General features: G+C 40.9%; 2 protein-coding genes and 3 non-coding genes across 6 annotated transcripts in view; 4 read left to right on the top strand and 1 right to left on the bottom strand.

Annotated features, from left to right (window-relative positions):
• Positions 1 to 347: 347 nt before the first annotated feature.
• tmf1 (TATA element modulatory factor 1) lies at positions 348 to 13054 on the top strand. The gene is made up of 17 exons (XM_050038241.1): positions 348 to 961; positions 1060 to 2432; positions 3122 to 3225; positions 4015 to 4141; positions 4337 to 4442; positions 4957 to 5099; positions 5666 to 5832; positions 6437 to 6593; positions 7216 to 7308; positions 7439 to 7595; positions 7704 to 7896; positions 9018 to 9087; positions 9169 to 9261; positions 9385 to 9507; positions 9613 to 9771; positions 10205 to 10330; positions 11315 to 13054. Exons 1-17 carry the CDS (start codon positions 826 to 828, stop codon positions 11453 to 11455), a joined length of 3468 nt encoding a protein of 1155 aa, XP_049894198.1. The 5' UTR covers positions 348 to 825; the 3' UTR covers positions 11456 to 13054.
• On the top strand, positions 8585 to 8657 carry trnar-acg (transfer RNA arginine (anticodon ACG)). The gene has a single exon. It is a non-coding gene; the product is annotated as a tRNA-Arg (tRNA).
• Positions 13055 to 13912: 858 nt separating the features above from the next.
• Positions 13913 to 21316, top strand: part of eogt (EGF domain-specific O-linked N-acetylglucosamine (GlcNAc) transferase) — a 25052-nt gene continuing 17648 nt past the window's right edge. For both annotated transcript variants that reach the window (XM_050039078.1, XM_050039077.1), the window contains exons 1-6: positions 13913 to 13992; positions 16295 to 16550; positions 17905 to 18005; positions 18306 to 18414; positions 18655 to 18749; positions 18841 to 18945. In XM_050039078.1, the coding sequence (XP_049895035.1) occupies positions 16344 to 16550; positions 17905 to 18005; positions 18306 to 18414; positions 18655 to 18749; positions 18841 to 18945 (617 nt within the window). In that variant the 5' untranslated portion in view covers positions 13913 to 13992; positions 16295 to 16343. The remainder of the gene's footprint in view (positions 13993 to 16294; positions 16551 to 17904; positions 18006 to 18305; positions 18415 to 18654; positions 18750 to 18840; positions 18946 to 21316) is intronic.
• Positions 20469 to 20540, bottom strand: trnae-cuc (transfer RNA glutamic acid (anticodon CUC)). Its single transcript has one exon. It is a non-coding gene; the product is annotated as a tRNA-Glu (tRNA).
• On the top strand, positions 20860 to 20932 carry trnar-acg (transfer RNA arginine (anticodon ACG)). Its single transcript has one exon. It is a non-coding gene; the product is annotated as a tRNA-Arg (tRNA).

The following is a 21316-nucleotide window of genomic DNA, read 5'->3' as shown; positions in this document are numbered from 1 at the left end:
ATTGTTATTATTTTTTTTTACCTTGAATAATAATTGCATGTTTTTAACACAGTTCATAATATAATATAATATAATATAATATAATATAATATAATATAATATAATATTATAATATAATATAATATAATATAATATAATATAATATATTTCCAAAAAGTAACACAATATTATACTTCCTTGTTCGAGCAGAAAGTACGTTTGTTAACAGCGTCTAAAAAACCTTGAAAAACACATTTTTGTTATCTAATATCACTATCGGCTTATTTATTTTATTTATTTGACTTCCTCAGCATGTCAGGCAGAGTCAGACCGGATCATGACGTCATGATGCTACGTGGAAAGGAAGTCTCGAGGAGGCTAACGCTAGCAGCAGGGCTACAAGTTGAGAGCGACCAAAACAAACGATGACGGCCGAGCAAAGGAGCCGAAAAAAGATGGATTAGGTACGGGAATGGGTTTGCTTTGATAGTTGTGGCAGAGTTCTAGACACGGCATTAGATATACTCGTATTTCTACAAGGGAAAGTATGACATTTTGACTGCCAACTGGCCAGTTTGCGAGCTGTAACTGTATCTGGGTTTAAAGCTGTTCCTGTACACTAACGTTACAGCTGTGCTAACTAGCTAAGTGGTAGCTAGCTGTCCACAACGCTTTTCTGGACAGAGCAAAAAAAATTAAATTGCGAAATTGTTCGCGTTAGGTTATCGTTGAGAAATGTAGACACAGTTCAAGTGACCGTGTTTTGTGTGGTGACGCCAAATTCCCTTTAAGATCCGCGTAACAATTTGTGGACTTGGTGCTAGCTAGCTAGCCTAACAGTCAAAGATGAGTTGGTTTAACGCGTCTCACCTGTCCAGCTTTGCCAAACAAGCTTTAACAACAGCTCAGAAGTCCATCGACCGAGTTCTGGATATCAAAGAAGAGGACCAATGGGGTGACACAGTTGTAATGCCCTATGATGGTGAGTAGTGTGACACAGGGTGGAGAAAGCTAATGTTGCCTTAAGTAAATATGGGATTAACGTTACTGTTACAACTGGTCCAATTTATTTCCTGTCAGATGTTACAATACCTGGAAAGCTGTCATTGAGTGGAGGATGGGGGATGACGCAGTGGGAAGCACCACCTGAAGAAAAGACCACCACTCCTCCTCCTTCCTCTGAGGCCATTACTACTCCTGTCACTCGCACAGTTGTGGATGAATCAGAAAACTTTTTCAGTGCCTTTCTGCCACCCGGAGACGGACAAGGTGTCACCAAAACCCAGGTAGTGTCTGTACCTCCTACTAAGTCTCAAATGCGGCCTCAGGAGAAGAACAAGAAAAACAAAGAGGCTGTGGCGCAAAAAGAAGTGGAGTCTCAAAAGTCATCACCTGCTGATGAGATTCATGAGAGTCAGACAGTTGCTGAGAGCCAGCCAGTTGAGCTTGAGTCCTCACCAGCAGCACCTTATGCAGACACTATTCTCCTGCAGCCAGTTTCTCCTACATCTTCTTCCAGTGATCTTCCTTGTAACACTGACAGCAAAACGAGCGGTCTAAAAACAGATGTTGGCTCTACAGTTCCTGTAGAATCAAAAACAGAGCAGTCACAGACTCCGTCAGATCAACAGGCTGAGCAGGATACCACAGATTCATCTCAACCTGCTAATGTCACCTCTGAACCTAAGAGCACTACACCGTCTGATCCTTCGCCCTCCCCGCCCTCTAAGGAAGCACTGATAGAGCATAAAGACTCAAAAGGAGAGGACCGTCAAAATGATACCCCCTCTCCTCCAGTCAGCGCTTTCTCCTCAGGAACCTCTACTACCAGTGACATTGAAGTGCTTGACCATGAGTCTGTGTTGAGTGAGAGCTCGGCCAGCTCCAGACAGGAAACAGGGGAGGGCAAGGCTGGCCTTCATTTAATGCAGGGCTCCTTCCAGCTTCTCACTGCCTCCACCTGCGGAGATTTCCCCCGTCTGGAGGACTATTCCAAACTCACAGAGAGCTGCGGCTCCTCCTCGGATGCCTTTGAGCGCATTGATTCTTTCAGTGTGCAGTCACTGGACAGCCGGAGCGTCAGTGAGGTTAACTCAGACGATGAGATCCCTGGCAGTCGGACACTGGCGTCTGTCACTGCAGGCCCTCCTCCTTTAACAGCTGTATGTCAGAAGCAAGAAGATGGAGTAGTGGAGAAGGCAGGAGAGGAGGAAGAGGAGGAAGAAGAAGGCTTTACAGAAACCATGAGGGAGCAGTCGCTGGATGAGATGGAGGAGAGTGGACGGAGTGCAACACCTGTTAATAGTGAGCAGCCCGAAGACTTGACAGAACAGGAATCTGAGGCTAATGTCACCCTGTCGGATTCTACCTCCAAAGCTGAAATACAGATCACTCCACCAATCACTGAAGAGATGAAAAGTGTCTCAACAGTTCAGATTCTGGAGCTGCAAAAGGTATTATTTATTAATGTATTCTTTTGAAGCTGGATGCAGTGTAAATATTTGTTTTATGTACATATTAAAGGATATTTATGTATGTTTACAAAGTCCATATAGCTGTGTGGATCATGTTGAATACACAGTTTATTGTTCAACCTCAAAAACATCACACCTCTAGTATATACTGTATATCTTTGCCTAGACACTTTGATGAACAAATATGAGGGATGCTTGTTATAGATACTACCATGCAAAATTCTCATGCTGCTCTGAAAAGTAATGTATAAGTAATTTACTGAAAGGTAACGATAGCTCTGCAGTTATCACAGTGCAACACTGGAAAAAATAACAACAATTGGGTTGAAACAGACTCAGTATTTTGTATAGCCTTCCACAGAATGCAAAATAGAAGTATATAACTTTGCTAGTCTAATAGCTTTAATCCCAATTTTTCCATGTGTTTTAAGACCATTGAACACTAGTGTATTTTGAAATATCTACCGATGTATTGTCAGAGTTTTCTTTTAAAAGACATTGGTTGAATATCAATATTTCTCCCATTAGTCCCAGAATTTTTATGTTAAATGAAGAAGGCAAACGTGAAACTCTCACAGTATATTTACTACACTGCTTTCCTCATGAGTAAGTTTTATATTTTAAGCCTCTTCTGTTCAGCTGCTATTAATGTAGTGGAAATGTTGTAGGCCATTGATGAGCTGTCAGGTCGCCTTGAGAAGAGAGAGTCTCAGCTGCTGGCAGCCAACAAAGAGAAGGCCAGGCTGGAGGAGCTGTGTGACAATCTCAAAGAGTGAGTATATGGCACACGCACACACCTGGTGCACAATGGCACTGCAAGTAATGTTGATAAGAAACCTCTAATGTTTGCGCTGATATCCAGGTCAGACAAGGCAACATAGTACCACTGTGTTATGTTGTTTATGAACTCGTACATTAAAGGTATACTATGCAGGATTTTTCTAAAAAACAAAGCACAGACTCATATGAAATCCCTCTCAATCATCAGTTATGACCCACTAGAAGTATGTGGTGGTGTATTTTTCTGCAGAGACTCTGCCCTCTGCCTGTTTTTACTTGTTTTCTTCTTGTTCTCTGTGTTTGGGACATCTATGGGCGTGTACCCCCACAACGCTGAGGTGAGGTCAGGGCTTTATAAAGGTATAAAGGTTGCGACCAGGTGCCAGACCATAAGCAGAAGGCACACAACAGACACAGCACTGGAAAAATACAAATTTATTGAGGTGAAACTCCAAATGAGAGTTAATCTGTGTTTGGCTGTCTTGACTTTCGTTGGTGAGCGTGTTTACAAACAGTAACTGACAATTCTGCGTAGTATACCTCTATGCTACAGCAATACTTTAAATAGTATTTATCCACGTAACTTTTATTTATTATTTTATTGTTGTCTCTACACTATAGAAATACTGCTGGAATTTTCATGTGCTGTTTTTATTAAGTCAGTGTTTGTTAAATGCTTAAAATGATCCACTTGTGCGTAGTTTTAAAAGCCGTCTCGGCCCTGAGGCTTTATAGATTTTGACAATGAGCTCTTCCACTAATGATTCTGTTCACCCTCTAGTGAAGTGATAAGCCTGAAGGAGGAGAGCTCTACTGTTCAGTCCCTAAAGGATGAGTTCACCCAGCGCATCGCAGATGCAGAGAGGAAGGCTCAGCTGGCCTGCAAAGAAAGAGACATAGCCAAGAAGGTAATTTACATATTAGTGATCCTTGGCTCTATTTTCCTCATCAGCAGTGAGTTTAGATAATTCTCTCAGACCTAGAAAGGCCCTGGTAGTATATTATTTTTACAACTAACCCATATGTATCTGTTTTCATGTTAAAATCCAAACTCTAAGGTCCAAAGTGTCTATGTCAAAGAAGAATATTTTTCTGTGCTACAGGAAATAAAGGGCTTGCGAGAAGAGCTTTCTACAAGACTTAACTCCAGTGATACAATGGAGATCATCAGAGAGAAGGAAGAGCAGATCAGAGGCCTGCTGGAAGAAGGTAAGACTATTTTATGAAGCAAACTATAATTCTTCCTCTCCACCAACCCACTGACCCAGACAGGTCATTAGCACCAGGATAAATACATGTGAAGAGGTAAGTTGTCCCACAATAACTGGTGTCCCAGCATATCTCAGTTAGATGCAGATTTACAAAGTGGTTGATGTACAGAAGGCTTGAAGTGTAGGCCAGAGATCCCTCACAAATGTGTGTGTGTGTGTGTGTGTGTGTGTGTGTGTGTGTGTGTGTTTTCTTTTTGCAGCACTAACCCTTAAAGGATTTGCCTGAGTTAATTGACTAAGTGTCTCCACCATAATGTCAGAGTAACTTCTGAGCAATTAATTTATCAGGGAAGAAATCATGCATGTATCTCAGTGTTGAAGGAGTAGAGTGTAGGTGGTTTAAGGAACAGCTGGTGGCTTTATATCTTGTTACTGAGATATTTCTCGGCTGTAGTTGGACTCAGCATCTTTATTTAACTTCACCAGAAGATGTTTATTTCTGTCTCTTTTAGGTGAAAAGTTGTCCAAGCAGCAGCTGCAGCACAGCAACATCATCAAGAAACTGCGTGTGAAGGAGAAGGAGAGCGACACAAGGATCACCAAGCAACAGAGGAAAATCAAGGAGCAGGAGGAGGAGCTCAAGCAACTGCAGCAGGTCAGCCTTTAGTACATAGTTAAACATGTCAGTTTTACCATAGAAATCATTTATAGCCTGCCATAATTAAATGACTGTTATGTGTTGGGGACATTGTTAATATTGGTTGTAGGGTTAGATCTTCCTTTTTCACAGGCAAATTTAGGCTAACTTTAGTCGACACATTCAAACTGAACTTCTGTATCAGTTGGCAGCATTTTAATTTTTTAAGTGTTTACATTAATTAAATAAGAGAAAGCAAGGTTGAACAGACAGGGTTTGGTATTATTAGGAGGTGAAATAAAATGGCTTTGAGAGCATTTTGTTGTTCCATTTTTTGACATTTTTTTGCTTGTCATTGGAAAAAGCAGTAAATAATGTCAACGCATGGGACTTGTTTTCGGTTTACTACAATTCATTACTGCTATCTCTTTTCCTTCCATAATGAACCCATGCAAAACATGATTCGTATTTCCCCAAAGACTTGTTATTTTTTTATGACTGTATAGTGTCAGCTATGATGAGCTTAAATACTATACTTAGTATATATTAATGGCTACAAGTCTGAGCATGTTATATGTGTTTAGGTCTTAGATGGGAAGGAGGAGGTGGAGAAACAGCACAGGGAGAACATCAAGAAGCTGAACGCTGTGGTGGAACGGCAGGAGAAGGAGCTGAGCAGGCTGCAGACAGACTCTGATGAGCTGCAGGAGAAGAACAGGAGCGTCCAGGCTGCTCTGGACAATTCTTACAAGTAAACACACACACTTTGCTGAAACTTAATACTAACGACAGGAGCTCTTACTGTAAATCTAACTTCATAAGCCAGTGATTGTATTGTACTTTACGTGTCATATTATTTCATAGCTGACAGAGTAAACAGCGCAGACTAAATATTTGGAAAGTGACACATTTATTGCTTGTTACTCAAGTTTATTGGATTTGAAAAGAACAACATGCGGGTTGGATCATGGGTGTTTGATTATAAATATATCAAAATAAAATGAGAATGAATGATAACTTATTATAATGTTTTATTCTAAATACTCTGACTGCTGACTTTGTGTGTCGGCTCTGTCCTCTGTGCCAGCTGGAATATGAGAGCCACCTCAGTCAGGTGAATTACTAAAAGGCACGGTAACTGTGGAAATGTGCTGCTCAATATTATGAGAATAAGCTTGTTTCGATTGTATTTCCTGAATTACCTTGTCCGAAATTTATCATGGTTTTTATTTTAGATCCAGCGTGCTAAGGTGCAGAGCCAAACAACAACAATGTCCCACTGTTCCTACAAACAGGGACAACACTGTAATAGGGTCATGATGCTGATGGTCTAACTTTTACATCTCTGATGTCAGGGAGCTGGCAGAACTTCACAAGGCGCACGTCAGCAAAGCCAGTGAGGCGGAGGAAGCGATTCTTAGCAGGGAAACCCAGGCCAAAGAGCAGCTGAGTCTGGCTCTTGAGAAGGCCCAGGAGGAGGCCAGGATGCAACAGGAGGCTCTTGCTAATCAGGTAACACAGGCTCATGCTGTAGACACTTAGGCTCATCAGACCTACTATGCTGCTGCGTGTGCATCCCAGAGCACCTTGCATACATTAATGTTAACTGTACACTACAGTCAGCTTTGGTGCAGCCTCAGTAGACCTTAATCCTTAAATGTGAGTCAGAGGTGCAGCAATTATTCGCAACTGATTTTGTTTTCCCGTGGTGCAGGAGGCACTGCGGCCCATGCCCAAACAATTAAATGTTATTATTACTCAGTCACACAGGCACGCATTGTTAATGGTGTGTGATTCTTTCACTATACCCAGATTTTGTTCATCTGGACCTGCTTTCAATCACAAAATCACGGGACACTACCAGAGCAGGGGTTATAGTGAATGTTTACAGCATGTTCTTGATGATTTTGTTGGAGATGCTAGAAAAAGTCACCAGTGTCAGTGTAGCAGTGACTGTAGTGTTTTTGTGCACACTTGTTTAGTAGTTTCTTTAATTTTACACAAAAATGAAAGTAAGTCAGGGCAGTTTCTGATTTATTGATCCACCCTTGCTGAATTCCCTACATTATGAATTTATTTAAACACTAACTTTAACAGGATGTCCCTCATGAACTCTTTTTAATGTTGTGTACAGGTGGCTGACCTGAGACTGGCTCTACAGAGGGCTGAGCAACAGCAAGCAAGGAAAGAAGATTACTTGAGAGAGGAGATCAGTGAGCTGCAGCAGGTAACATTATATGCTGGTTTGAAGTTGTCCTACCAAGCTGGATCCCTTTTACAAGAGGTGAAAATAACTGTAGTTATAACTGGGACAGGACTCATGTAATGCACACATTTTGGCTTTTCTTCTTCTACAGAGGCTTCAGGAAGCAGAGACCAGGAACCAGGAACTCAGTCAAAGTGTTACCTCTGCAACACGGCCCTTACTGCGACAGATTGAGAACTTACAGGCTTCACTGGGCGGACAGACGGCATCCTGGGAAAAACTGGAGAAGAACATCTCTGATAGGCTAGGTAAGAGGCAGGAGTTCAGACGTGTGTGTAAAACAAACACCAAAATGCAGTATTGTACAAGGTGAGCAAAAAGCTCATCATTTTTGATCATCCTCTTCTTTTCAATAGCTGATGCCCAGGCACAGCTAGCTGTTGCTGTGGAGAAGGAGCGATCCGCAACAGAAGACCTTCTGTCCATTAAGTCCCAGCTGGCCTCCCTGGAGTCCCAGAATTCCCTGTTTCGCCAGGAGAAGGCCAGACTCCTGTCACAGCTGGATGCTGAGAAGACCAAGAGAGAGAAACTTGAGGATGAGAGCAGCAGGTAATAAATTACAACTTAAAAGTTAAATCAATAAGGTTAAATGATAAGATTTAACCAGTCATTGTGCCTCATGCAGCAACATCTGTGATTGATGAATCCCACTTGATCATAAGTAACCTATTAGCATAGGTGATACCTCTTAATCTTATAAAAAAGCAGGCGTTGTGCTGTATGCAGATACTCTGGCACATGCCCAAGAATTGGAGAGATGTCACCAAAAAAGGCTTTAAAAAGTTGTGGAGATTGTATAGATCTTCTGTGCTGCTGCGTTGAAGATGTGTGTGAAGCATCCATGTTTTAAAACACTAAGCTTCTTTGCAGCAACGTCCATATTTGAAGCATTGTCAACTGTCATGGCTACATATGAGTCTGGACAGACATGGATGTAAACTGCAACTGCAGAACTGCAGCCTGAGTGGTTGGTGGAGGCATACAAGTGCAAGGCAATTATTCTATTTTCTGGGTAGAATGAAAGTTGTGAAAGTGATACAAGCATGCAGTCACCACATCTCCCCTTGTAATGCTAATGCTTTCTGGAAAGTGTTTTTGTCTTACCACAACCTATTTGTGAGTCAGCGTGAGAGGCAACAGTTGGGGGGATTCCCCCCTTAACAGAAGCAGTCATGCGTGAGCGCATGGCCTTTGTGCCACAGGGTTATCTTTTGTGAGAAGAGAGACTGCTGCAACTGGGCCAGTGGCGCAATGGATAACGCGTCTGACTACGGATCAGAAGATTCTAGGTTCGACTCCTGGCTGGCTCGGAACATTTTTATCATGTACAGAAAGGTGTAAATTATGTATGGTGTACAGTGTGACACAGAGGAAGAGAATATATCCAATATATATCCAATATAGGTAATAAAATGTCTATGCAGTGTCTTACCCACACATGACTGTGAGAAAATGTGAAAATATGACTGCATAAGCTGATGCTGTATACATCTTGTGGCTGCTTAAGGAATAATGTAGATCTTTCTTCAGTGGAAAAGAGGATTGTTATTAGATTTCACACCATTATGCTGACTTAATTTATTTATAAGCATGTTGGAGGGGTATTTCACTGGTTTTGAATCTTTGATACTGCTGATTGTAGTGACTTGTTGCTTGTTATCTCACTGTAGGGAGCATGTTGATTTGGAAAATCTACGAGGAGAACACATCCGCATGCTAGAAGAGGCCAAGAAAGAAAAGGTGCTGTGATGCTCTTTCCTACTCTTGTTAATCTCTTCGAAACAAAATCCTCATGAGCATCTTTTTGCTTCTTCCTTTCAGCTGCTGCTGACCAATCAATTAGAGATGGAGAAGATGAAGGTGGAGCAAGAGAAGAAGAAATACTACTTAGCACAAGAGGCACTCAAGGAAAAGGTTTGGAAGAATTTAGAGTTTATTAATCTTGAGTCTGTTTCATCTCGTCAGAATTTTCTTAGTTTCAACAGTTCAAATGCTTTAAGTCTGTTCTCTAATAGTCAAGAAATTTTCCCCCATCAGGAGCGGAAGGCCATGACCCACTCTGTAGGAGAGCCCCCAGCCTCGTCCACACCCTCTCTGTCTCGCTCCAGCTCCATCAGTGGGGCAGACAATGGTGGTCTACACACTTCTATTCTTTCCCAGGTACACGCTCTGAAAAATGTTAAAATCTAGAAATCAAGATTAGATTGTCCACACTTGGATTTGTGTAGCTTGACCGGCCCTGTACTTTGTTTTCCTCTCCTGCAGGATGACTGTTTAGACCACTCTCTGGGTAACATGACCATGTCTATGTCGATGAGTGGGACCAACCTGTACGAGGCCGCCAGGCTGTCTGGAGGCTCCAGCATCATAGAGAACCTTCAGTCTCAGCTCAAACTCAGAGAAGGAGAGATGGCACAACTACAGGTAGCACATCAGAATAAACCTGTGTAAAGCTACCTAAGACTGTACTTTTTAGTTTGATGGTTCTGCTACATGTCAGCACCACCAATAGGTAGTATAAGGAGCAAGACAGTCTGCGTAGTCAGTGTTGATTTATTTTAACTTAATGTACTTCACATAACTGCTTACATCCATTGGCACTGTTTCCATGGTGCTGGCATGTAATTTTAACACATTACCTGCGACCCCCACATAACGCTGTGTTAAGAGGTCGTTGTCATTTCACATATTTCTGTGAAATCAGGTTGAAAAAATGGAAATGGAGAAAAAAACAACACATATCAACAGAAAAATTCACATTTTGATAGAAAGAGAAAGAGTCACGTTCTGCACTAAAAGGCAGCACTGTACCCAGTAACTACTTTACTACTCTCTTTCTGTCCTCTCCTTGTTGCAGCTTGAGATTTCCAGCCTAGAGAGGAGCCGTTCTGTGATGGCAGAAGAGCTGGTCCGACTCACCAATCAAAACGATGAGATGGAGGAGATGGTGAAGGAGATCCCCAAGTTGAAAGTTCAACTCAAGGTAAGGGCTATGTAAGCAAACAGAGGATACTTTGAAGATACAGTAACTAACTTTTAGAAAAATATCTTTGTGTCATATTCACTGAAACTGTCACTATATTCTGAAAGAACCACATGAGACAGATAGTCTGTAAAAAAAAAAAAAATCATTCTCCTCCTCCCCTCCTACTGCCTCTATTGGAATTGGCTCAAATCAGACTACAGCGAGGTTCGCATCGACAAATCAGAGCAGAGAAGTCTCAAACGCAGCCAAGGGATGTGTAACTCAGCTGTCAGCTGTCTGAATCCATGAACTGTGGTAAAACTGTCAAACTAGGCAGCGCTGATCAAGTGTGAATCAAGATTCTGTTAATGCATTGCCTATTTCTCACCTCAAATGTTTTCAGAACATATTTTAGTGTACTGTTTAGCTGTAAAATGAGAAAGTTGGTCCAGCTGGTGGGCGGTGCTAGGTACTCCCATTTGACTGTATCCAACATGGCGGTCAGGTTATAAAGTTTCTCATTTTACAACTAAACTGTACAACAAAACAGTGGTTCCCAACTGGTCCAGCCATGCGACTCGGATTTCTCCTTAGTCATTAGTTCAAGGTCAACACAGTGTAATACATTCGGCGTCATACTTGGGTTTGGTCATGTCGTTTAGCTAGTTTGCCGTCTCTGTCAAGTAGCTGTCCGTTAGTCATACGCTCTACAGCAGGAAACGGTTCTTTGAAATAAAAGGTCTGTGCCAGAAATTCGCTGTACTTAAAAATAAAGTGTTTTTTTTAATAAACTTGACATGTTCGCAAGTCACGTGTGGGCCATTCAGAGTGGACCCCAACCCACTTTTTTTCCACAGATTACCTGTCTCGTTTAGTGCTGTGTGAATATAATGACATTTTCAGCAAATATGAAAAAAAGTTACTATTTATTAAAGTTACCAGCTACAGCTTTAATGCTGTATTCGCAGAGGTTCTTCTAATAAGTGTGGCTGTGCATTGCAGGATCTGGAGCAGAGGCACAACACCATCCTGCAGATGTATGGAGAAAAGGCTGAGGAGGCAGAGGAGCTGAGACTGGACCTTGAAGATGTGAAGAACATGTACAAAACCCAGATTGATGAACTGCTCAAGAACCAGAAATGAACAGTTGTTACTGAACTGTTACTTCTGGGACACTCACAAACAAATCAGTCGACCGTCTTGGCCGCCACACATGCATTCACAGAAAAAAGATAGGAGGGAGAATTTAAGTTTAATCACTGTGTCGAAAGAAAATTCTTTTATCTTTATCAATTATTTTATTTTAATTAATTATCACATACTATATTTAAGTGGGGACGTTGGGATTATGCATAACACACAGTGTATTATTACAGAATCAGTATGAAGGATAGCCACAGTTTGTGATTCAGGTGTCCATGTGAAATCTTTGGGACTAAGCACAAACGTTGCTGTAGACATAAATTCTCATGATTAAACCTTTGACATAGTATCATATAGACAGTTTATAACTGTAGGAGATGGTGAAGGTTTTTTTGCACTATACAAATTCATCCTTCTTTATTTCTTAATGCATAGTCAGAATGGGTCAAGAAATATATAAAAATACTGTACAGAGAAATTAATGTATTGTCATTAACTCCTTACAAATCAGCCAGTGTGGAGTAGACCTGAGAGTAGTCTGTGATTGAAATCCTAAAGATTGGATTTAAAACTTTATAAATATGTAAATGAATAAACATTTATTTGGGTGGTGAACAATACTGTTATTAATTTGAAGTGTGTGGAAACACACATTAGAGGTCAGTATGTTCCAAATACTACGTTATCTCAATGCTGCACAAAAGTCTTCAAATAAATCTCCATGTTCTGAACAGCTGTCCAATCTATGCTTTTACCCAAGACCAGCAATACTTGTTAAAAGGACAGTTCACCTCAAAATATATATTTATCATCTTACCTGTAGTGCAGTTTATCAGTCCAGATAATTTTGGTGTGAGTTGCAGAGTGTTAGAGATATCAGCCGTAGAGATGACTGCCTTCTTTGCAATGTAATGAAACTAGATGGCACTCAGCATATAGTGCTCAAAACGAGTAAAAAGAGGCAAAAGAGTACATTTAAAGTCAACAGCAGTATGTCTCTCCAGAAATCATGACTCAGTTACTCAAGATAATCCACAGACCTTCCTGTGAGCAGTTTCATGTGGGAACTATTTTCTTTCTACTGAACTACACTCATGAACTGTATCACCATGCCGAAGGATGCGTGCATCTGCTGCTAGCTCAACTAGCACCACTGAGCCAGCTAATGTCACAGCTCAGCCGAGGGCGATGCCATTAATGTTTACATCTTGTGCTGTTACAAGCATGTGCATGTGCGCTAAAATGCACTCTTCCCTCTGCATAGTAAAAGAGTTTGCGGTTGTTGAGTATCCTAATGGGGCAAAGTGGGACTGATTACCCAAGGCCCCATTGGGAAGGGGGAATTGAAAAGTTTGGTTTTGTTTGCAATTTTTTGTTGCTAAGTAAGTAGTGCCATAACTACTTCAAATTTGACTGAGGAATCCAGTTGAAAGTCTGAACTTTGTATATAAAATAGTGGAAGCTCTCTGATGTTATTCTCTTCTCTTCAAGGTGCAAAATGGTATAGTTCGCCTGTACACTAGGATTTGTCTCTAAATGCAGTTAGACCAGGTTGAGTGACTGCTTAAGCTGCTGGAGGACCAACATACAATGTCACATCTTTTCTCAAGAGAGGGAAATCAGGGTTACAAAAAAAAATAAAAATCAAAAGGTAAAGAAAGCAAACTGACTTAAAAATGTTTTTTTTTTTAAAAAAATCAAAAGGTACGTGAGAGACATGGATCAAGAGACGAAAGATGTGAAGCTCACAGAGACTGCTAATGCATAGGGCCCAGGATTTGGTGTTAGGTAGAAAGAAAATAGTTCTTACATGTAACTGCTCACATGGTCTGTGGATTATCTTAAGTAACCAGGCCATATTTTCTGGAAAGAGACATTTATTCAGAATTATTCAAATGTATTTTTTGAGGGCTTTGAGCGCCACAAGCTGAGTGCCGTATAGGTCCACTATATTCAAGAGATGGCAGACATCTCTACAGCCAATATCTCCAGTACTGCAACTCACACCAAAATCTAGATTAATGAACAGCACAACAGGTAAGAGGAAAAACAAGTATTCTTGATTTTGGGGTGAACCGTCCCTTTAAAGTGCAATTAAATCAATTAAATAAATTCACAAACATTGTCCATGTTAAACATATATTACATAACCCATACATAAACAGATGTGCCTATTGTAAAGGGAAACATTTAATCAACCACGTTTGGATACAGATGTCAAACAAGGGGTTGTAAAACATTTTGATAACTGGTGCTACCATTTAAAAGTTTTTTATTCCTTTAATTCGTGAGCCCAGCATTTGATGCATTTAATTAACAGATCGATTATGTTGTTTTAATGTCAACATTTACTGTAAATGATCCTGATTAGAAACACTGGAGAGCACCTCCAGTATCTCTAAATACAAAGTGTGGTACACAGCGCCATCCTGTGGCTGTCACTATGTATTGCAAGCCGGCATAAGGTTTCCGGTGTTATGGCGACCACTGGGAAACATCATCGCTTCAGTCAGGAGAATAGCAGGCTGTGCATTCAGGTAAACTGCCTCTCACTGAAACTCTAACCAACCTTGTTTTGCCAACCACTGATATTAAGTTGTGTGCCTGTCGCAAGTTTTGTGCCGCGGAAATGTGAGATATTTTTCCTGCCCTGCTCCTTCACTGCCACATCGATACATCTTGAATTACCATGAAGGGATCTTAACGGCTTTGTTAAGATAAACGTTAACGCTGCACGTTAGCCGCCACATTAATATTTCACACATTAGCCTCCTGTAAAGTACTCTCATGGTTTACCTCCTGATAAAGAAAGGAGTAAGTAATGCGTTATTATCTCCATATGCTCTCTCATGAATATTAGGTCACAGAGTGGGTCTGGCGGGCTGTAACAGTGAAGCTATTTTCATTTAACTAATTGACGCTAACGTTAGCTTAAAGTTTCATGGTTACAAATTAAAGCTAATTAGCTTGCTAACATGAAGTTTGCCTTTTCTATGAGAGCCGTCGCGCGACAAAAAGATGATAGCATAACCCTAGGGGACACATTTGACTATAGTCTTGTATAAAAAAATCTCTACCTCGAATTAATTAAGTTAACTTTGCGACAATTAACGTTGGCTAAAGTTGCAACTGAAGTTACAATAAGACAGTGTGCAGCTCGTCATGTACATGTAGCTTTACTCATTAAGTTTCTCATAGATGGAGCCGTTGTTTCCTTTGTTTTATTGTAGTAACGTTACAGTAGCTTCAGGCATCCTGTTAGTGCAGGGGTGACAAACATATGGCCCGTGGGCCAGAACCGGCCCACTAAATGACTTTGCACACTTGATGTTGATGCACATGTGAAGGCTGAGAGGTTGCAGGAGATATTTGAACATGTCAAATGCTTCCTCAGAGGCTTTTCAAACTGAGCAGAATACAGCTGTCTGAAATAACAACGAATACTTCCTCTGTTCTTGTTTAAAGATATCAAACATTGTGCAAAATATTATCAACCAGCAGCTTCAGTACGAAGAATCTGTATCAGACTTCTGCCTTGAAACAATATTAGTAGAGCCCTGCTGCTGAGGTGCTGACAAGATTTTGGATTGTAAATGGTCTGTAAGGCAGGGGATGACTTCACCTGCTTCTTCAACGGCTTAGCTTAAATGGAAAATTATGAACAAAGTCACATGTAATGAAAGTGAGTAGTAGACTGACTGAATGGGGAAAAACTGAGACATACTGTTGCATTTGCACGCACATTTCTGAGGTTTCGAGGGCTGTTCATCACTTTTTTTGTAAATGGATGAACGTTGCTGATGAACCCCTGGACTCGACTAAGAGGTGCCAGGTTTCAGTTCAACAATGCGTTGCCTACTTCATGTAAAATTCTGCTTCAGAGGCTTTTCCATTCTGACCAGAATATAGTTCTCTGATAAAACAGTGAATACTTATTGTGACCATGTTTAAAGATATTGAACATTGTGCAACATATTGTCAATTGGCAGAGTCAGTTCACAAGAATCTATATAAGACTGTATAAAATCTGTATAAGGACATGTATGGTTAAATGCACATGTAATGACAGTGAGACATAGACTGACTGAATGTGAAAAAACTGAGACATGTTGTTGAAAATGCACTTATTTTTCTTAGGATATCTCAGGCTGTTTAACTGTTTTGTAAAAGGATGAACGTCCACAGAGTATACTTGTAATTCTTTACACAAGAAAAGGAAAAATATTGGAGCTGATGTTGCTTATAGGTTATTTTGCGATGGTTTTATTGGTCAGGTTCATTTAAGATTAAATTGTGCTGTATGTTGCCCATGAACTTAAATAAGTTTGACACCCCTGCCTTAGTGTTTTTTAACTGCTGTCTAACGTTTGAGCCTGTTCAGATTTGGGAGCCATTGTTAAAGAGCACAATGTGTTAACTGCAATAACAGCAGTCACACTAATAGTCTTTGATTATTGATATTAGGAGTGAAGAATGTCAGTGGCTTTGGGCTGTGTAAGCACATGCTTGATACTTATCAGAATTGCAGAGATCATGGAAATATGATTGTCTGTGTTGGCCACCTGGAACTGCATAGGTCACATTGTTACCAGCAGTTTTCATTTACCCCTTCAGTCTTCCTCATGATAGCTGAGACAACAGTCGGAAAAAGGTCAGTAATACTTCCTGCAACAGGACCCTTTCCCTGTGAGGCGCTCAGATCCGCCTGGAGCTACGCTCCCACACACTTGCGTGTGCCCACATGCTTGTAAACTGTGGTGTTAGGCTTTAAACCAAGATTACAGAGTACAAGTTTGAGTCTGTGTCTCTTGTCTCTTCTCTTTTTTTTTTCTTCCCCAGAGTGCTGTGAAGAGAGGCGGCTATCTCACATGTCTGTGTGATTCTGACTATGCTGCTCTTGGTAGCGCTGGGCATTGTTTTTTCTTTCACTGTGGTCATCACTGAGAAGGCTGAGAACACCAACCACAAACCACCACCAGTACCACTGCTCAGCTACAGCAGGATCTCCCTGCCGCCAGAGCACGTACCCTACTTCCTCTACAGCAACAAGAGAGTCGCCAAGCAATGCCGCCTGGACCCACTCTGCCCTTTTAAAGTAAGATATGCACTCTGTCAGCTTTTCACTGTTCAAATATTTTTTCAGTGTAGAGTGGTAGCATGTTAGTTCGTTGTGCTGTACTGTGAGGAAAAGCTCTCACAAAGCCCTTTGTTAATTGACTGTCAAGTGCTTTAAGATTTAGATCATGACAAATAACAACATGCAACTTGTTGTGAAATTGTGGTTGCTGTTGGTGTTGTGTAAGATAGCAGCATTATGGTTTGTCTGAATAGCCAGCACATTATTGAATGGAGATCGCACTCACTTAAAATTTTTATACACTGGTGTGTGTGTAAATGGACATTACTCTCCTGTAGCTTTCAAGAAGATGCAAAAGATTGTCCTGAGATTTTGTCTGTGATGTCACACTAATGCTTCACACAGGATGATTTAAAAGAGTTAGGAAAGATCGTTGCTGCACTTCCACAAAGATAAATATTTTCATTCCTTAGGATTCATTTTTGTCTGTAACTGTTAGCATTCTTGTAACTTGTTCAAAAAGTAACTGTATTATGTAGAGCATTTTGTTCAACCGTAATGCTTAAGTTTACTTTACAATTGCAATTACAATTTTAGAAAGAAGCAAAAAGCATGTTTTTGATTCTTACTACTGTGTAAAGCTATCTTATTTTTAAAATAAAAATATTGCAACTCAGTTAGCTCATTAAATGGACATGTAACTGGTCTGGTTTTTGGTGTGATGGTGCTATTATGCCGCCTTGCCGTTCTGTATGTAAGGCCACTTGCATAATTGGGGTACAGAGTTGTCCCGCCCCTAAGCTGCCATGAGAGGTAGTAACTGAAACGGTGTGTGTATAAACAGGACAGCCGGCAGGACAGAACCATGGGCAGGACGGGTTAAAAAGCAGCTAGTTTCAGTTAGAGGCTAACTCAAAGAAGGACAGCGGCTGTAAATGTCTGCAAATTGAAAAAACAATGAGTTTTGATAGCTTCTTACCCTCCGAACAGAGGATAAGCTCAGCCTTCATATAACAGGGACAGCAAATTGTTGTTATCACTGTGTTATGCCATTATTATTGTTTATAAAGCGCTGCAGACACTTTTGTTTAATGTCACACTAGAGGCCGACGCAGTTGTCTTACACATCATGCCTGTCATGCCTCTTCTGGTTCCATGGTGCTGGCATGCATTTAAAGTTACACACTGGAGTGACATGATGCCGCCGTCATTTGGTTCTGTGTAAAAATACAAAGGAGGCATAAAGAAGGGATTTAGTAGTGGCTTTAAGTGCAATCTCTGTGTAGAAAGGGCTTCTCTTTCTCTCTCGGTCTTCCTCTCACAAACATACACAAACACACACTGTAAATATTCACACTTGTTTTTACAACAGGATGCACTGCAGGATCTGTCTGCCTGTTGGGGATACGAGAAGAACTGTGATCCAGGAAAGCGCTTTAACTACCCAGTCTGTGACAAAGCCGACTCAGGATGGTACTGTTCCTCACATTATGTTTTAACACACTTAATGCTCCCACTTTGCCCTGCGCTGAAATATAATGCAGCTTACATCATTTACATTTCACACACTCCTGGCAGCCATCCATGATGTGTCAGATTCTCAGTAATTTTAAGTATGACGAACAATAGTAATCTTTTATTAACAGGTTTTTAATTAACTCAACCACAGTCTTCACTATTTTTCCAAAGTGGGAGTGTAGTCACAGCATGCATCATTGATGAACCATTATGGTTTCTGGCTTTGCTGATCTGCCTAAATCTCTGATCTGTCAGGGCCCGTTCTCTGGAGGCAGCCCAGGAGCTTTTCTGGAAGCAGGCTGATTTTGGTTACGTCAAGGAGCGTCTCTCTGAGCTCAAAACACTCTGCAAGGCCAGCAAGCCAGTAAGTCTGCTCATTTCCTTCGTTCCCACGGGCCTACTGAGTCAACAGGAAGAAACAACAGGTAGAAACAGACCCAGTGTTGAACAAAAGAGTCCACGGACAATGGGCCTGCACATAATTTGCTGTTCAAAAGCAGTAGTGTAGAGAGAGTGTAGTTTAGAGACCACTCTCATAATCTTTTAAGGTCCAGCATTAATATCACGTCAATACTAAATATGTATACTCTTAATATGTTTCCAGGGGGACTCATCATTAAAATGCAGTAGCCACACTCGCTTCTGTAAGGCGACCAACCTTTACCTGGACTTGCGTAAGCCACGCAGAAGTCATGAGAGGTTAGTATTCTTGAAAGTGATATGTACATGAATAAACATTTCACTGACACAGATGACAGTGTCTTGAAACTCATCCATGTTTATGTTGCAGGTACAAGGAGGACTTCATTCAAGAGGGTGAGATTGGAGGTAGCTGCAGACTGAACAAACGAGCCCTTGCTGTCGAGGGAGAGCACAAGAGCCCCTTGCAATCTTGGTGAGGCAGGACACACACACTCACACTCACACATTTGGTTACAGAGCTTTAGCCAGTGATTTTTGTCTGAGCTCTCACGGATTAAAGTTCTCTGTTGCTACGACTGATTTCCACCATTTGGAGTACATGTAGGCCAGGCCGTTTCAATTGGTGGCCTGCGGGCCATATCTGGCCGAGAAGCAACCTCCGAGTGGCCAGCTAGGGATGGGTCCTGAGACCAGGTATTAAACGGCTTGGGGCAAAATTAATCAAGACTGTAGTATTAATAAGCTTCAACATGACCAGTTTTGGTTTCATGCATCATCATGCTGCAGCCTCTTTCCTGCTCTCTGCATGTTGGGGCTGACCTCCTTCACACACACACACACACACACACACACACACACACACACACACACACACACACACACACACACACACACACACACATAAACTCGACACAGAGCTTAGTCAGACAACAACAGAGCGGCCACGGTGCAGATGAAGGCAATATAAATTCAAGATTACTCTAGTTGACGACGGCAATGCTTGTTACTGTAAGTGAGTGCAATAAAACGTCTGCCAGTAAAAAGCAAATGCTTTATTAATACAGCTGTTCAGCATGTAGAAAGCAATATTTCAGTCTTCTCTGTCCGCAGTCTCTCATTCTGCTGCTGTCAATGTTTACAATCCTGGTTTACACAAGCACATTGCACTAAAATGAAAGCTGCCTGTATGTAGGCTAACTGTTTAACTTAGTTTCCCACTCATCTTAAAATGTACCTGAGGTAGCCGACCTGCAGACACTGAGTCTCCTCAGTCGAGGGGAACAGAGAGCAGGATGAATGATTAATGCTGATGTTTTTGCTCTTCATGCTTACATGTTATTACTTTTTTTTCACTCAGTATAGTGATGTCAGAAGTAATATTTTTTTAATTGACAATTTAGATTTGTTTCCAGTGAGGTATTATTTATATTATGAAGTGACTTTGCCGTTGTAAACATGACTGTTGGGAGATGCCAGTAGAGAGAGAGAGAGAGATAGTGAGTGTCTTATTGGTTACTGTTAATGCCACTTGTTATGCTTATTATGTTTCTGCACTTTGTGTTGTTCCTCAGTCAGATATGTGAACAATATAGATATATATTTTTTATTTCAAATGTAAAACGATAAATTGCATTTGCATTTGTTTAAAATTTGTCATTACCAATAGCTAAAAAAAAAGTTTTCAATAGCCTGCTTTCTGCTGAAAATGTCTGGCCCATCAACATTTTTCAATGAATTTGTAATCAAATTACCTTTACAGACATTAGAGAATAGCAGCAATGGTACTGTGTGGAATGGTGCTAGTTAAAATTTCATACATTTATATATTGTGTTATTTGTTAAGCTGGAGTCAAATATATGTTTTACAAATTCCAGATGAGGTGTGTGACTTGGCTGCAGCGTGAATAATACTTAAGTCAAAACATTATTTTTGCTTAAATCCCTGAGCTCTTGAGAACATGAATTTATGGCCACCAGCAGAGACTAAAAGCTATGTTCCCTGACCGGGAATCGAACCCGGGCCGCGGCGGTGAGAGCGCCGAATCCTAACCACTAGACCATCAGGGACTTGTATATTTAATAAGATTAAGAGAGCTGCATTCCTTGTACGGAAGGCCCTGGTATTGGAGACGTAATGGTAATGAGCTATTGTTGATGTTACCAGTTTCACCTGTGCTTTTCCTACTATGACAAGTGAAAATGGTGTGAAGGAGGTTCATTGTTTATGAATGGTTTTATTTGGAGGCACTAATACAGACTAACAGAGAACAATCTGCACATCTACTCCTTTGCGTTCTTTGATATGTGAATGAAAATGTGAATGGAATGTGGGGATGGAATTTGTGCTGCATGCTCCTGTTTTGTTAGAACTGACATGTGGACAACTGGGCCAGTGGCGCAATGGATAACGCGTCTGACTACGGATCAGAAGATTCTAGGTTCGACTCCTGGCTGGCTCGGGTGACATTTTACCACAGTTGTGGAGAGAGTTGTGCTGCAATAGACGAGAAGATTGTGAGCAAATGTGACCATAAATGTAAAATATTGCTCATAATATGCACCTATAATAGCAGCTCAGAATCTAATATTCCAACCAGCAAACAAGTTCTATTTGATATTTATTAGTAATGACACAATAATAGTTTTACCTGTTAAAATGTCTGGTGTGAAAGAGGTCCATTGTTTATGAATAGTTTTATTTGGAGGCACGAACGACACAGAACAATCTGCACATCCACTCCTTTGTGTTCTTTGACATGTGAATGGCAAGTGCTGAAACAAATCTGCCAATATCCAGTGTGTGATTTCTGCATGATTTTGGAGTGCAGGTCCTCATGTGCTTG

Source organism: Epinephelus moara, chromosome 24 (assembly GCF_006386435.1).
Source record: "Epinephelus moara isolate mb chromosome 24, YSFRI_EMoa_1.0, whole genome shotgun sequence".
Classification (NCBI taxonomy): domain Eukaryota; kingdom Metazoa; phylum Chordata; class Actinopteri; order Perciformes; family Serranidae; genus Epinephelus; species Epinephelus moara.
Note: the sequence above shows the minus strand (reverse complement) of the source record. Positions and strands in the feature narration are given on the sequence as shown.